Raw genomic sequence first — 12,697 nt, 5'->3', positions numbered from 1 at the left:
TGCTGTTAAAGGGGCACACTTATGCTAATTTCCAGGTCTACTATGACGTGTCTCCATGCTTTAATGTTCAAAAAGGTCTTTATTTGTATCATACTGCCTGTGCTGCAGCACCTATTTTCAACCTCTGTCTGAAACCAGAGCCCAGTCTGCTCTGATTGGTTAGCTGGCAGGCTGTGTTGTGATTGGTCAATCGCTTAGAGATGTCCTGCCCCTTAGCCTCTAACCTACAATGTGTTGGAGCGCTAGCCAATAGAAGCGCTAGGGTTACGTAGTGATGTCGCTATGTTGCGGAAGTAAACCAAGGAGTCCAATGGAGGTGTTTCAGGCAGGGGGGAGGGGGTGAGTGTGTGGGAGAGAAACTCTGGGATTTAAGCCTTTGCAAAAGATTTACATGGACAAAAACCTATATCACACACTAAAGGAAAGATAAAACCCAAACAGCATTAAAGGGCTGTTGTTGTTTTTTTCCCACTCTAGAGTAAGTCTGCACATTTGAAAGAAAGAATATAAGCCAGATATATCAAGACAACTGCACTCATATGGGCAGGGACTGACTTAAAAAGTAAATGCCTACTTAAGAGACCTTTCAGTAAAGAGGTAATGAATGCATTTCCTGGCCAAAGCTTCCAGGCGCTTGTGCTTTTGATAGAGATTGAACAACTGCAAATGTCAAACCTAAACGTGTTACTTTGCAGTCGCTCATTGTGAATGTACATATTTTTAGAGGCGGCATTTTCCACAACTTGTTGCCCTTTTCCCCATAGCTGTCTCCACACATACGGAGGGGGAGGAAAAGATCCAAGTCCTGCTGATGGTGGAAGGAAGAAGGTATGCAAAGCTTTGACGAACAAAGGGAGTGTTAATTGGAACTTGTGATACACGGACAGGATGCATAATGCAAGTCTGTACACTTTGATTTTGTAACCTTGTTAGTCCGAATGCACTTTACCTACTGAAACCTTATCTAATTTAATTTAAAGTCTCGCTACAGTGGAGGAGAGACATCACGTAACACAAGCCAACCGTTTCCTTTTTAGAGTAATCCAACACATTTACTGCGTTAATTGCTTTTTGTTTGTGTGTTTTTTGATGAAACCTCTTGGGAAACCCATGCTTGTTTATCAATGCGTCTACTGTAGAAGCACTTTCTTTTGGTTGTTTAATAACAGACTTTGCTCCATTTTAGATTTAAATAAAATAAAAGATGAATGTGCAAGAAGAAATACAATACAATGGAATAAAGATATTTTTTATAAACATGAGAAGTTTAAGTAAAATGTAAAAACAATTAAATGATAAGCATATGCTGTTAAAGCACATTTCCATAATAAATACAATTACATTTTATATAAATATTTATGACGTTAAAGTAAAAATGTCCAATAAAAGCTGAAATATTTGTATTTGTATATACCTGAGAAGTTACAGTAAAATGTGAAAGTCTTCCTACAATACATCATTAATAATACGTGATACATATATTACAATATATACAGTGGTACTGTATACTAGTTACAAATGCTGAACACCACCGTTTATAACATGGTATAACTTATTTCTCCCTCTCTTTTTTTTAACAGAACAGTTTACATCCATGGCTTCAACAGGATGGACTTTGCTCTGTGGCTCTCGGCCATCACTCTGGCTGCCGGCACAGATGGAAAGGCGCTGAGCGACCAACAGCTGACCAAAAACGGCGTACCCATTATTGTCGACAGTTGCATTGCTTTTGTCACCCAATATGGCGAGTGGCATTATACTCACAGAGAGAAAAGTTTTAAAAAAGATCTTTTTTTGTGACTTTTATTGTGTTTTCTCCTTGGAGGCTGATTCATCTAGTGTGCTGTGTCGTGATGAGAATGTCCTGCTTTCTAATAGTGTGACATCTCTCTTTTAAGCATATTTTTTCTCTTTGGAAATGTAGAAAATATAGTCCAACTTCTCACTACACAAAATCTATTCCATGATAAATGCAAAAGCGCACTTATATTGTTGCATTATACAGTAAGTGCTATGAATGTAATGAGGCATTGGCATAAAAGTCAACTCCGTCTGAAATTGGAAAGTGGTACAGAAGGTTAACATACCGTGCAGCGCCAGTTTCTTTCTGCCTGCAATTTAGATTCAAATGTGCTTATGCAACGTTATTAAATTCCACTACTTAGCATCTGCTAGTCTGGTTATTGCCTTATAATTGCATTTATTTATACAGAAAGACACTGATTATATGGTGAAGAAAAACGTTATGAGCCAATCGTCCATTTATTCTCCCTTTTTTGTCACTTTGTAACCAGGTTTGTGCCAGGAGGGGGTCTATCAGAGGCCGGGGGACCCTGACCGCGTGGCCCTGCTCCTGGAGGAGTTCACCCGGGACGCCCGTAATGTGAAGCTGAGGGAGAAGGAGCACCAGCTGGAGGATGTGACGGACACCCTGAAGAGCTTCTTCTCCCAGGCTGAGGACGCACTGCTGACCAAAGAGCTGTATCCATACTGGGTGTCAGCGCTGGGTATGAGGGCCGTTTCTAGGGGTGGGGACACACGTTTGAAGGAGTCGCATGAAGAGCAGAAATACATTTGACCAATCAGAATCATGGATTCACCTGCACCGTGTAATATTTGTATATACTTGACATTCTGTTACAGTAGTTCTCTTCTGTGTCTGTTTTGTAGATGAGAAGGTGGAGAAGCAGAGAGTAAAGAAGTACTCCACTTTCATTGAGAGTTTGTCAAAGATAAACAGGTCAACCCTTGAGGCTTTGCTACAACATCTGTACAGGTACACACACATACACACACACACACACACACACACACACACACACACACACACGCGCGCATACACTCAGACGAGCTTCAAACTGCATGAATATAAATACATCAATAATTAGATGGTATATAGAATAAAGTACAAACCAAGTCAATAAATAAAAAGGTTAAATAGATCTTGCACAAAACATGAATAAACCCGTCTTGTGCTATGTGTCTGTTGTATGAATGTGATCCTGTATGTAGCATTGCGGCAACTGGACACTTACTAGTACATGTTAAAAAGACACAAAGAGAGAACTTAGCTACTTTTGCTAAATCATCCATTATGGCATTAAAATAGTAACAAAATTGTTAAAGTAGCTCTTGTCTTCTCCATGTGTTTGATTGCACTGGAGGCAGGTTAGCGGGTGTATCTCTACAGACGCCTTCCTGCATCCCAGCAAACTGTAACAAGTGCAGGGACTCAACGGTCCTGCACTGTGAGCAGCCCCTGGCTTGCTGTTAGTCACCTGATGATTAGCCTGTTGTCCCTCCTGCTCCGCTAATGACCCGCTCTCCCCTCTGCTGTGTGTTTGCCTTCTGACCAATCAAGTCTCATACTTTATAGTCAGATCTATGATTTAGTCTTGGAGGCTGCCGGTATGGCCTTCAAATGACAAGCTATAAAGGAAAATGTAATTTGAATCTCCCAGTACGACATGAGTATACAATGAAGTACCAACAAAGGCTTAAGAGGTTTGTTGATATATTGTCTGAGGAAAGTTTGAAATAAACAGAAGACAGTTTTACAGATGTGAAAATACAGATATCCAATTAGGATTCTCTATGGAGAGGTTCTGCAATGCCAGGGTGGTTCACTACGGGGTCACAACATTCAGAGTGAATAGTTTATACACATGTGGTAAGAAGAGAGTACATTTGATATATTTCTATAACTGAAAATGGTTCCTGGTTATTTGTAACATGTATTGACATTTTCCAGTTTGACAGGCTCATTATTAAACTAGGTTCAAGGTTCTTTATTTAGTCATACGAACACAGCTACAGTGTAGTTATGCCGATGAAATTCTTAGGTCACAGGCTTCTCCAACAGTGCAACACAATAACACAGATAAACAGAAAAATATAGTGCAAGTAAATAGTAATATAGTAAATGCAAAAGAAAAATAGTTTAAAAAAGTGAAATAGTGCAATAAGAGTCTATATGCAAGTTATTGGAATGATATATATAGGTAAATAGATAAATAATTACTAAGTAGCAGATTAATGTTATGGATGTTGTTTCAAAGTTCAGGTGTTTAACAGTCTTATTGCCTGTGGGATGAAACTGTCCCTGAGTCTGGTGGTTTTAGTCCGGATGCTGCGGTAGCGCCTGCCAGACGGCAGCAGACAGAACAGTTTGTGGCTGGGGTGATGGGGGTCTTTTACAATCCGGAGGGATTTCTTCCTGAGGCGCTGGGAGTAAAGGTCCTCCATGGATGGCAGATCCGTCCTGGTGATGTGCTGTGCAGTTTACACCACCCTCTGTAAAGCCTTACGGTTGAGGGCGGTGCAGCTGCCGTACCAGGCCGTGATCAGGATCCCCTCTATGGTGCACCTGTAGAAGTTGCAGAGTATCCTGGAGTCCATGTTGAACCTCCTCAGCCTGCGGAGGATGGTTGGTGATGGTGGTGGTGTGAAGAGTCCATGTCAGGTCCTAAGGGATGTGGACCCAGAGGAACCTGAAGCTGCTGACTCTCTCCACTGTAGTCCCATTGATGGCGATGGGGGCGTGTCCCTCTCTCTGCTGCTTCCTGTAATCCACAATCAGCTCCCTGGTTTCGCTGACGTTGAGATGGAGGTTGTTATCCTGATTCCTGGCACCAAGATGTCAGGTTTTCGACCTCCTCTCTGTACGCCGTCTCGTCACCGATCTGGCCGATGACGGTCGTGTCATCAGCAAACTTCACGATGGCGTTGGAGCTGTGTGTGGCCACACAGTCGTGAGTGAACAGGGAGTAGAGGAGAGGGCTGAGCACGCAGCCTTGAGGGGCTCCGGTGTTGAGGATCAGGATGGAGGATGTGATGTTTCCCCCCCCGCACTGCCTGGGGTCTGCCCGTCAGGAAGTTCAGGATCCAGTCACAGAGGGCGCTGTTGAGCCCGAGGTCTCTGAGCTTGATGACCAGCTTGGAGGGCACAATGGTGTTGAAGGCTGAACTGTAATCAATGAACAGCATTCTCACATATGTGTTCCTCTGGTCCAGGTGTGAGAGGGCAGTGTGGATGGTGAGGGCTATGGCGTAGTCTGTGGACCCATTTGCTGTGTAGGCAAACTGCAGGGGGTCCAGAGAGTCAGGGAGGGAGGAGGTGATTAATGATCACACGCAGGCAATTAGCGAGTTAAAGCCCATGGCATAAATATAACCTTTTTTCTTGGTTTCTAATGTATTCAAACTGTATTTGTAGGATGTTATTTACTTCTTATGTTCATTATTTTTCCTTTCACATTTAGATATTTTGACTTTATTTACAGGAACAACCAAAAAGATTCTAAAGCACAACACACTTGCAGCTGCCCTACACCTCAATCCTTTTTCTCCAGCTCTAGTTGCATTTCCATACAAACACTGCTCTCTCTTTATGTCTCATTCAATGATGCTCACATTACACCTTGCTCCCTCAGAAACCTGCGGTGCATAGCAGTGGTTTAGCTGCATTATGTTAATGATGTAGATAGTTTGCAGAAGGCTTAATTGTCCCTTTGCTGAATTTGGCCTAACATTTCTCTAAATTCTCTGTGTGTGGGCACGGGAGATTTAGAGAGTTATCAGCCAGAGATTGTGTGCGTGTGTGTGTGTGTGTGTGTGTGTGTGTGTGTGTGTGTGTGTGTGTGTGTGTGGTGTGTGTGTGTGTGTGTGTGTGTGTGTGTGTGTGTGTGTGTGTGTGTGTGTGTGTGTGTGTGTGTGTGTGTGTGTGTGTGTGTGTGTACACATTTGGGTTATTCTCACCACGTTTCTCTGTGTTTTTCAGGATTCAACAATGTTCCAACCTCAACTACATGCCGAGTGAAAAACTGGCTTCTGTCTTCTCCTCCCGCTTGTTCCAAACACGGGGACAAACCCCTCAGGAAATTAGCGTTGTGCATGACCTCATCAGCAACTACATTACACTCTTCAATGTAAGTCAAACATATTTATTTTGTTGTCATTTGATAGCATTGATAGTATTAATGAAATCACAAGGAGACAATGAGGGTGACAATTTATACTTTTGTAATTTGGTATACCAGATTAGGTTACTGATTTCGTTCTTTCACAGTTATCTAGTATTCTAATGGAATACTTTTAGTCAGCCTCCCAACCCTGGCAATGATTTTGTTGCATATGTCCGGAGTTAATTTAATGGAAGAAATATAACAAAAAAAAACATGCTTTGGCTGAGCATACCGACTGTTTTTGGTAGGCTTTTTTTAGGTTATATTTCAACTGTAATTACATATGTTTTAATCATATCTACTGTAATGTAATGCTTGCTGTAGATTTTGCTCCTAATTTATAGTGATGATAATCTTCAAAATCTGCTCTTATACTGTACATAATCCTTTGACAGGTGAAAACCATTCTTTTATTTTGATATTGCATATTGAAATGTATCTTACTTTAACAATCTGGGGAACAGAACTGTTGCTGCCAAATCTCCGTAGTTGGCTTGACTTTGCTGATGGGTGGGGGGGGGATCAATGTTACCCTTGGAGAGCTGCCTGGCTTATGGGATACGCAGCACAGAGCGACTGCTAATTCCCAACAGAATGCTCGGATCCCTCTTGTTCTGACGTTTCAGGAGGAGCATTCATTCCAAATCGGTCCGGGACGCCATCATTCGCATGACAAATAGCCATTAAACCCAACCAATCACGAGCCCAGATAGCAGTGAATACACTCACCGCGACATAAAACGACATCTCGCTAATTAAAGCTCCAGTTATGTGCTGGATGTCTTCGACGGGGTCTATTATCAGGCTTAAACACACACACGCTCGGAGTTTTTCTTCCCTCCAAATCTTCTTTTCCATTCGTGGAACTCCAACAAAGCAAGTTGTTCTCTGAAAATGATAATAGTGTGAAGAAGAAAAAAAAGTTGGAATGTAAAATATCATTTCCCACACGGAGCTTTGTGGAAGAAAAGTAATCACTTGGCGCTGAGCTGTGTCAAACACTCACAGCCAACTTCCTTTTCAAAAAATTAGTTTTAGAAGTGTTAGCTGAACGACCCAATTCTACATTTTCTTGTGCTGCCTTTTACTGGATTAATCCAGTCCTCTATTTATTCGATTTAAGGAATAAATCCTACCTTAGAAAAAAAAATGTCTTCAGTTTGAATTCAGGTCTGTGTGTGTCCAACAGGTCAATGAAGAGCGGGTGTTACAGATGGAGAGAGAGAACAGTTTCATCACACGCTGGAACGACAAGAAGGACACCACAGTAAGTGGACCCGCTGAGTCCAAATGGAAATCACCCACGGGTGTTCTGTTTGTGTGTGAGTGTTCATTGATTTGCCTGCATGCATCGTTGCCTCTCATATCTGGGATGTATTTGAACGAGATTCCTGTTGTTCTGGGGGTAAGGGGAGCGTGCTAGGAAAAGGGGCTTTGTTCCTGTTAACCTTTACGAACCTGAGAAAAACATTTGGTTTAGATAACTGGGGGAAAAAAAGAAATCTCATGCTGTTGTTGTTTATTCCCGCTCCTTTCTGCTTTCCCCCGCCCTCCACCTCTCAGAGCACGTCTGCTGCTGTGGGTCAGGAAGGTTACTCAGTGGAAAGCAAATCGCTATTATAAAACTGTCAGAGGTGAAAAAAGGGAAAACATTTTGGTTATGGAACACACATTTGTGGGTCCTAAGCTTTTAATATAAGAAAAATATGGTAGAAAAATACAAAAGGTACACGTTTTTTGATTAAGAATAATCAGCCAGTGTAATTACAAGTCAGCATGAGGATGATTTTCTCTGGTGGGATAATGGATAAGCTAATTTTAGGGATAATTTAACATTTTGGCATCATTTAAGGGGCCCTATTATGCTAATTCCCGGTTTATATGTGTATTGTGTGCCTCTATTGTGACATGTTTCCATGCTCTAATGATCAAAAAGTTGGTTTTTTGCCTTCAAATTGCCTGTGCTGCAGCACCTCTTTTCACCCTCTGTCTGAAACCAGAGCCCAGTCTGCTCTGAATGGTTGCTGACCCACTGTTCTAACTGGTCAGCCGTTTAGAGATGTCCCGCCCCTTAGCCTATCACGTACAATGTGTTGGAGCGCTATCCAATAGAAGTGCGAGTGTAACATAGTTATGTCACTTTGTTATGGGAGTAAACAAAGGAATCCAATGGAGGCGTTTCAGGCAGGGGGGTGTGTTTGAGAGGGAATCAATATTTAAATATAAATGATAAATAAACCTATATAACTCACTACAGGAAAGGTAAAACATAAAAAAAAATAGCAAGGCCTCTTTGTGATCTTAGATCAATCATCACCTTTTACAAAGGTACTCTTTCCTCATTTGTTCTATTATTAATATCAATCCATTTCACTCACTGGCGTCATGTAGAGGTCTCTGGCTTACGATGATGTTGTCAGGGTCTTGGAGCACAGAAGCTCCAGAGCAATTAAACCCAGTTAACTCAATATCAATAAGTTCATCCAGTCCATGCAGAGCTGACTCTTGTAACTCTTAAACTGAAAAAAACATGAAACATAAAAGAACAAAAGCAAATATGTAATTTCCCTCGCACAGATTTATAAACGCTGCACTTACAGGGGTTATATGTCCATGCAGTTTATTTATAGTGGTATATGGCACAGGTTTATACTTCTCTGGGTCTTCATTTAGTCATCAGAATATCAGAATGTTGTGGCTAGTCAGGCCTGAGTTGTTAGAAACAGAGCAAAAATAAATGTTCTTTATTCATCATCATCAACAGCCAATCACAACAAGTATTGGATGTTTGTGAAAACATGTCAAAACATAAACTGTCATCCTAACATGTTTTCTGGAGATGAATCAACTGAAAATATTGAGGTTTGAAAAACGGTTTGGAGCCTTTTCCATCACTATGTTAAATAAAGAAGAAATTGTTGTTTATTGTGCGTTTTGTCTCTTTTTTGGCAAATGAGTTAAAGGTGCAATACTAGTTTAGGGAGGAATAGAGGAAATCTGTAAACATAAAACACAAAAGTTAACAAAAAAGAGGGATGACACCAATGGATGAAGTGTAGGAGGTCCTGACCTCAGCTGTTTCCTTTAAAAGGCAGAGGATGACAGGTCAGCCTGCCCTCTGCAAGTGGAGAGTACAGCTATACTGAGGGAGTAAGTAAATCAGTGATATAATGAGGTTCAAGCCAATGTCATGCCTTGTAAGGTAGAAGTGGCACTTGGAAATCAATACTTGCATTTACAGCCACGGCGAGTGCAGCAAGTGGATGACTTTGGTAGAGATTAAGAATACCTTAATGCCAGGACATTACTGCTTTTCCAGCGCATTGCTTTTTGTATCACTTTGTAGACATCTTTCTTTCCTTTATTCCTAAAGTGGTCTTTCTTTAGTGTGAGAAGAGGAGGTAAAAGTGTGCTTAGGAGACCAAGATGGCGCCGTATCTGTGTGACATTTTCACAACGACAGCTTTTAGTCTAGAGGTTTGAATGACTGTAATTGCTGTGCTCTTTCCGGAGCTCAGAAGTGGCTTCCTCCCCCCAACCATGTGATAGTTCTCAAGCCAATAATGCATCTCAGTTCACCTGCACTTTAATGACAAAGGAAGAGTAACTGTCATTTTCAGAAAGCCAAGGGAAAGAAACCTTTTTCATCTTCACTTAGGTGTTCATTTTTCAGGGGATGGATAACCACTTCCCTTGGCCAGAAATCCGGATTTGGTCCTATTCGACTGACCCTGTCTTTTTTATACTTTTAGATTTTCGCTTTCTCTCTTTCTGTTTTTTTCTCACCAAAAGTCTGTTTTTAAATGGATGCAGGAGAAAGATTAGCCTATAGCTCCATCATATTGAGAAAAGTGTCATAGTTTTATTGGAAGTTTGACCTACTGAATGTCAGACAGAAAGGCCACTTTAAAGTCATCCTTTTAATTTCACATAGGTTAGTATCTATTGACCTGCGGGGGAAAGAATCCATGCTACTGTAGGCCATGTGAGTTAAACAAAATAATCAATACCTCTCTTATGGATTTGGCTTTGGAGCAAGGCTGTGACAGGCTTACCATAAGGTATAGCAGTATAAAACTCCAAACATAAAAACTCTAACGTTGTGGATACAGAGTGATTTTACGCTAGCTGTTTTGCCATGCTTACAGTGTTTATGCTAGGCTAACAGCCTGCTAGCTCTAGCTTCATACTTAACCAGCACGCATAGAAGCAGTATGGATGGGAAATAAATGTATTTACTGTTTAACTTAACCATAAGCCATAAAGCATTGATAAATGAAGGTACACAGAGTTGATGAATACATTAAAGTGTCATATTTAATTAACAAAAAAGCTAACATTGAATTAAACCGCCTTCTTTTCTGCCTTGTGACAAGCCTTGTGCAAATACACAATTGAAAAAATACTTTTACAGTGAACCCATATCTCTCTCCTTGCATCTCTTCTTTTAAAAAAGTTGTTATCCTTTCCCATAATAACCCCTGAACATTTTCCTAGGTGCATCTTCAAAACCATTTTTAAACTGACCTCAGGAGAACACATCAGTTTTGCGCTTCCACCTTTACAAGTTTGTCTCACACATGTTCTCTTTATTTAGCCGGGTTTTGCATTCCATTAACGCTACCTGGATTTCGTTTGCCTCCAGCTCTAAAAACCACCTGTTTTATTTTCTGTAATATGTTCTCTCCCTTTTTTTCCATCACGCCACACAGGAGTCACATTTAGAAGAAAGCCAATTAATCCAGCTGCATTGTTTTTTCGTAATTCTGATCACTCCATTTTCTTTCTCTCTTCCCAGTTCTCTCCTGCTGGGGACTTGATCTTCGAGGTGTACCTGGAAAAGAGAGAGCCAGAAAACTGCTGTTTAATCAAGGTGTGTGTGTGTGTGTGTGTGTGTGTGTGTGTGTGTGTGTGTGTGTGTGTGTGTGTGTGTGTGTGTGTGTGTGTGTGTGTGTGTGTGTGTGTGTGTGTGTGTGTGTGTGTGCACTTTCAGATGGCATGTGGGCATGTTCTCCCACAGGTCATTAAGTGGTAAGGTGAAATAAGAACGAAGGGAGGGGAGATGAAGTGTGGGATGAAGGATGATGTTGGGTAGAATGAGAGGTTGATAGAATAGGTCTGGTTTAACGTGATGGGATTACTGCCCTCGAAATAAATCAGAAGCAGACCAATCAAAGAAACGTCTGATTTAATTGTGTGAGTAATTGCATTTTACAAGGCGGGCGGGCCGCTCTAAGTTACGGACTCCTTTTTCACGGGTCTGCAGCAGCGGCAGAATATGGATGGGGTTAAAGAGGAGCACCAACGTTTGACTTCAATACTCCACCTTCTCTCCGTGGAGTTAAGTAGCACATTTGCTTTGTACAGCCATATTCACCTGATAACTTGACAACGAATGTAATCAGTGTACATGGCTGCGAGTCAGATTTCTGTATTTAATATTGAGCTTTTCTAAGGGAGACATTTTCCAAAGGCAGTGATATTGATCCAGGGAGTAGGATGTGTTTGCTTTGTTCGATTGTTTCTCTTTTGTTCATTTTGTTGTTTGCCTAGTTATGTATTTATCTATTTGTTGTGTTATGTGGTAGGTTTCTCCCAGCATGCGGCCCACGGAGATGGCAGAATCTGCATTGAGTATGAGGAACATCACCTTTAGTGCCGATGACTTCTGGACCACCTTTGAAGTCATTGAACATGGAGAGTTAGGTACGCACAAAGAAACCTCATGATTTGAATTTAAATCACAAACAATCCTGAAAACATATTTTCATTTCAGACAGTGATGTGTGATTATCTAACATCTGGGTAAAAATAAGGTGTTCAAAAGAGTAAAAAGAAACGTTGTCTCTCAAGTGGGACAACAAGGTATTGATTTACTAGCAAACACAGGGTCAGGTAACACGTTTAATATGAAAGGGTCGCAAAATAAGGGAATGAAATAAGGGTTCTTGTCTGTTGTAAACAAAATCGCTGTCCCTTTGAGAGAGAGAGAGGTTGTAGTTGTACACAATTAAGTAAGAAATCATTCCAATGTGTACTATAGGACAGTCAAAAAAACAGTTTAAAAGGGGAGTGATAAGTAAAATATGCATAAATAAAAAGAAAGAATGCTAACTATAGGTAAGATAAGAATAAACACGTTTAAATGATTTGTTATTGGTTGTGATCATATTCTAAAGATGTTTGGATTATTGAAAAGTATACAGCTCCCTTTCATCTGAGTGTTTAGAGCTGTATCCATAAATGCATGTTGCGCACCAGATTGATGCATTTCACTTCAACGTTTAAAAACAAAATCTTCCTAGGGGAGCATGCCCCTGGACCCCCCTAGAGGATGTGAGGTCCACCCCCAAATAAAGCAAGTTAAAATAATTTAATTGCATACATTTCCCTTTAGACAACACTGAAAACGGGTCCCACAGACCCAAACAGCACACAAAGGTTAAAGGTAAGCATTAGGGCTGTCAGTCGATTAAAATATTTAATCGCGATTAATCGCATGATGTCCATAGCTAATCGCGATTAATCTTAAAAATGTTATCTGTTCTAAATGTACCTTAGAGGGATATTTTTCAAGTTTGTAATACTCTTATCAACATATGAGTGGACAAATATACTTTATGCAAATGTTTGTTTATTAATATTGGAACAATGACAAATATTCTCCTGAATATTCTCAACACAACAACCTGGAATCTCTCTCTCTCTCTCTCTCTCTCTCTCTCTCTCATCTC

General features: G+C 40.8%; 1 protein-coding gene across 2 annotated transcripts in view; it reads left to right on the top strand.

Annotated features, from left to right (window-relative positions):
* The window catches only part of zmp:0000000660 (arf-GAP with Rho-GAP domain, ANK repeat and PH domain-containing protein 2), a 123,085-nt gene that overhangs the window by 98,990 nt on the left and 11,398 nt on the right, over positions 1–12,697 (top strand). For both annotated transcript variants that reach the window (XM_034226297.1, XM_034226299.1), the window contains exons 19-26: positions 765–828; positions 1,581–1,744; positions 2,295–2,507; positions 2,671–2,776; positions 5,780–5,927; positions 7,153–7,230; positions 10,762–10,836; positions 11,552–11,669. In XM_034226297.1, the coding sequence (XP_034082188.1) occupies positions 765–828; positions 1,581–1,744; positions 2,295–2,507; positions 2,671–2,776; positions 5,780–5,927; positions 7,153–7,230; positions 10,762–10,836; positions 11,552–11,669 (966 nt within the window). The remainder of the gene's footprint in view (positions 1–764; positions 829–1,580; positions 1,745–2,294; positions 2,508–2,670; positions 2,777–5,779; positions 5,928–7,152; positions 7,231–10,761; positions 10,837–11,551; positions 11,670–12,697) is intronic.

This window comes from Gymnodraco acuticeps, unplaced genomic scaffold (assembly GCF_902827175.1).
Source record: "Gymnodraco acuticeps unplaced genomic scaffold, fGymAcu1.1, whole genome shotgun sequence".
NCBI classification, from domain to species: Eukaryota; Metazoa; Chordata; class Actinopteri; order Perciformes; family Bathydraconidae; genus Gymnodraco; species Gymnodraco acuticeps.
The sequence above is the reverse complement of the archived record's forward strand: the minus strand, read 5'-3'. Positions and strand labels throughout refer to the sequence as shown.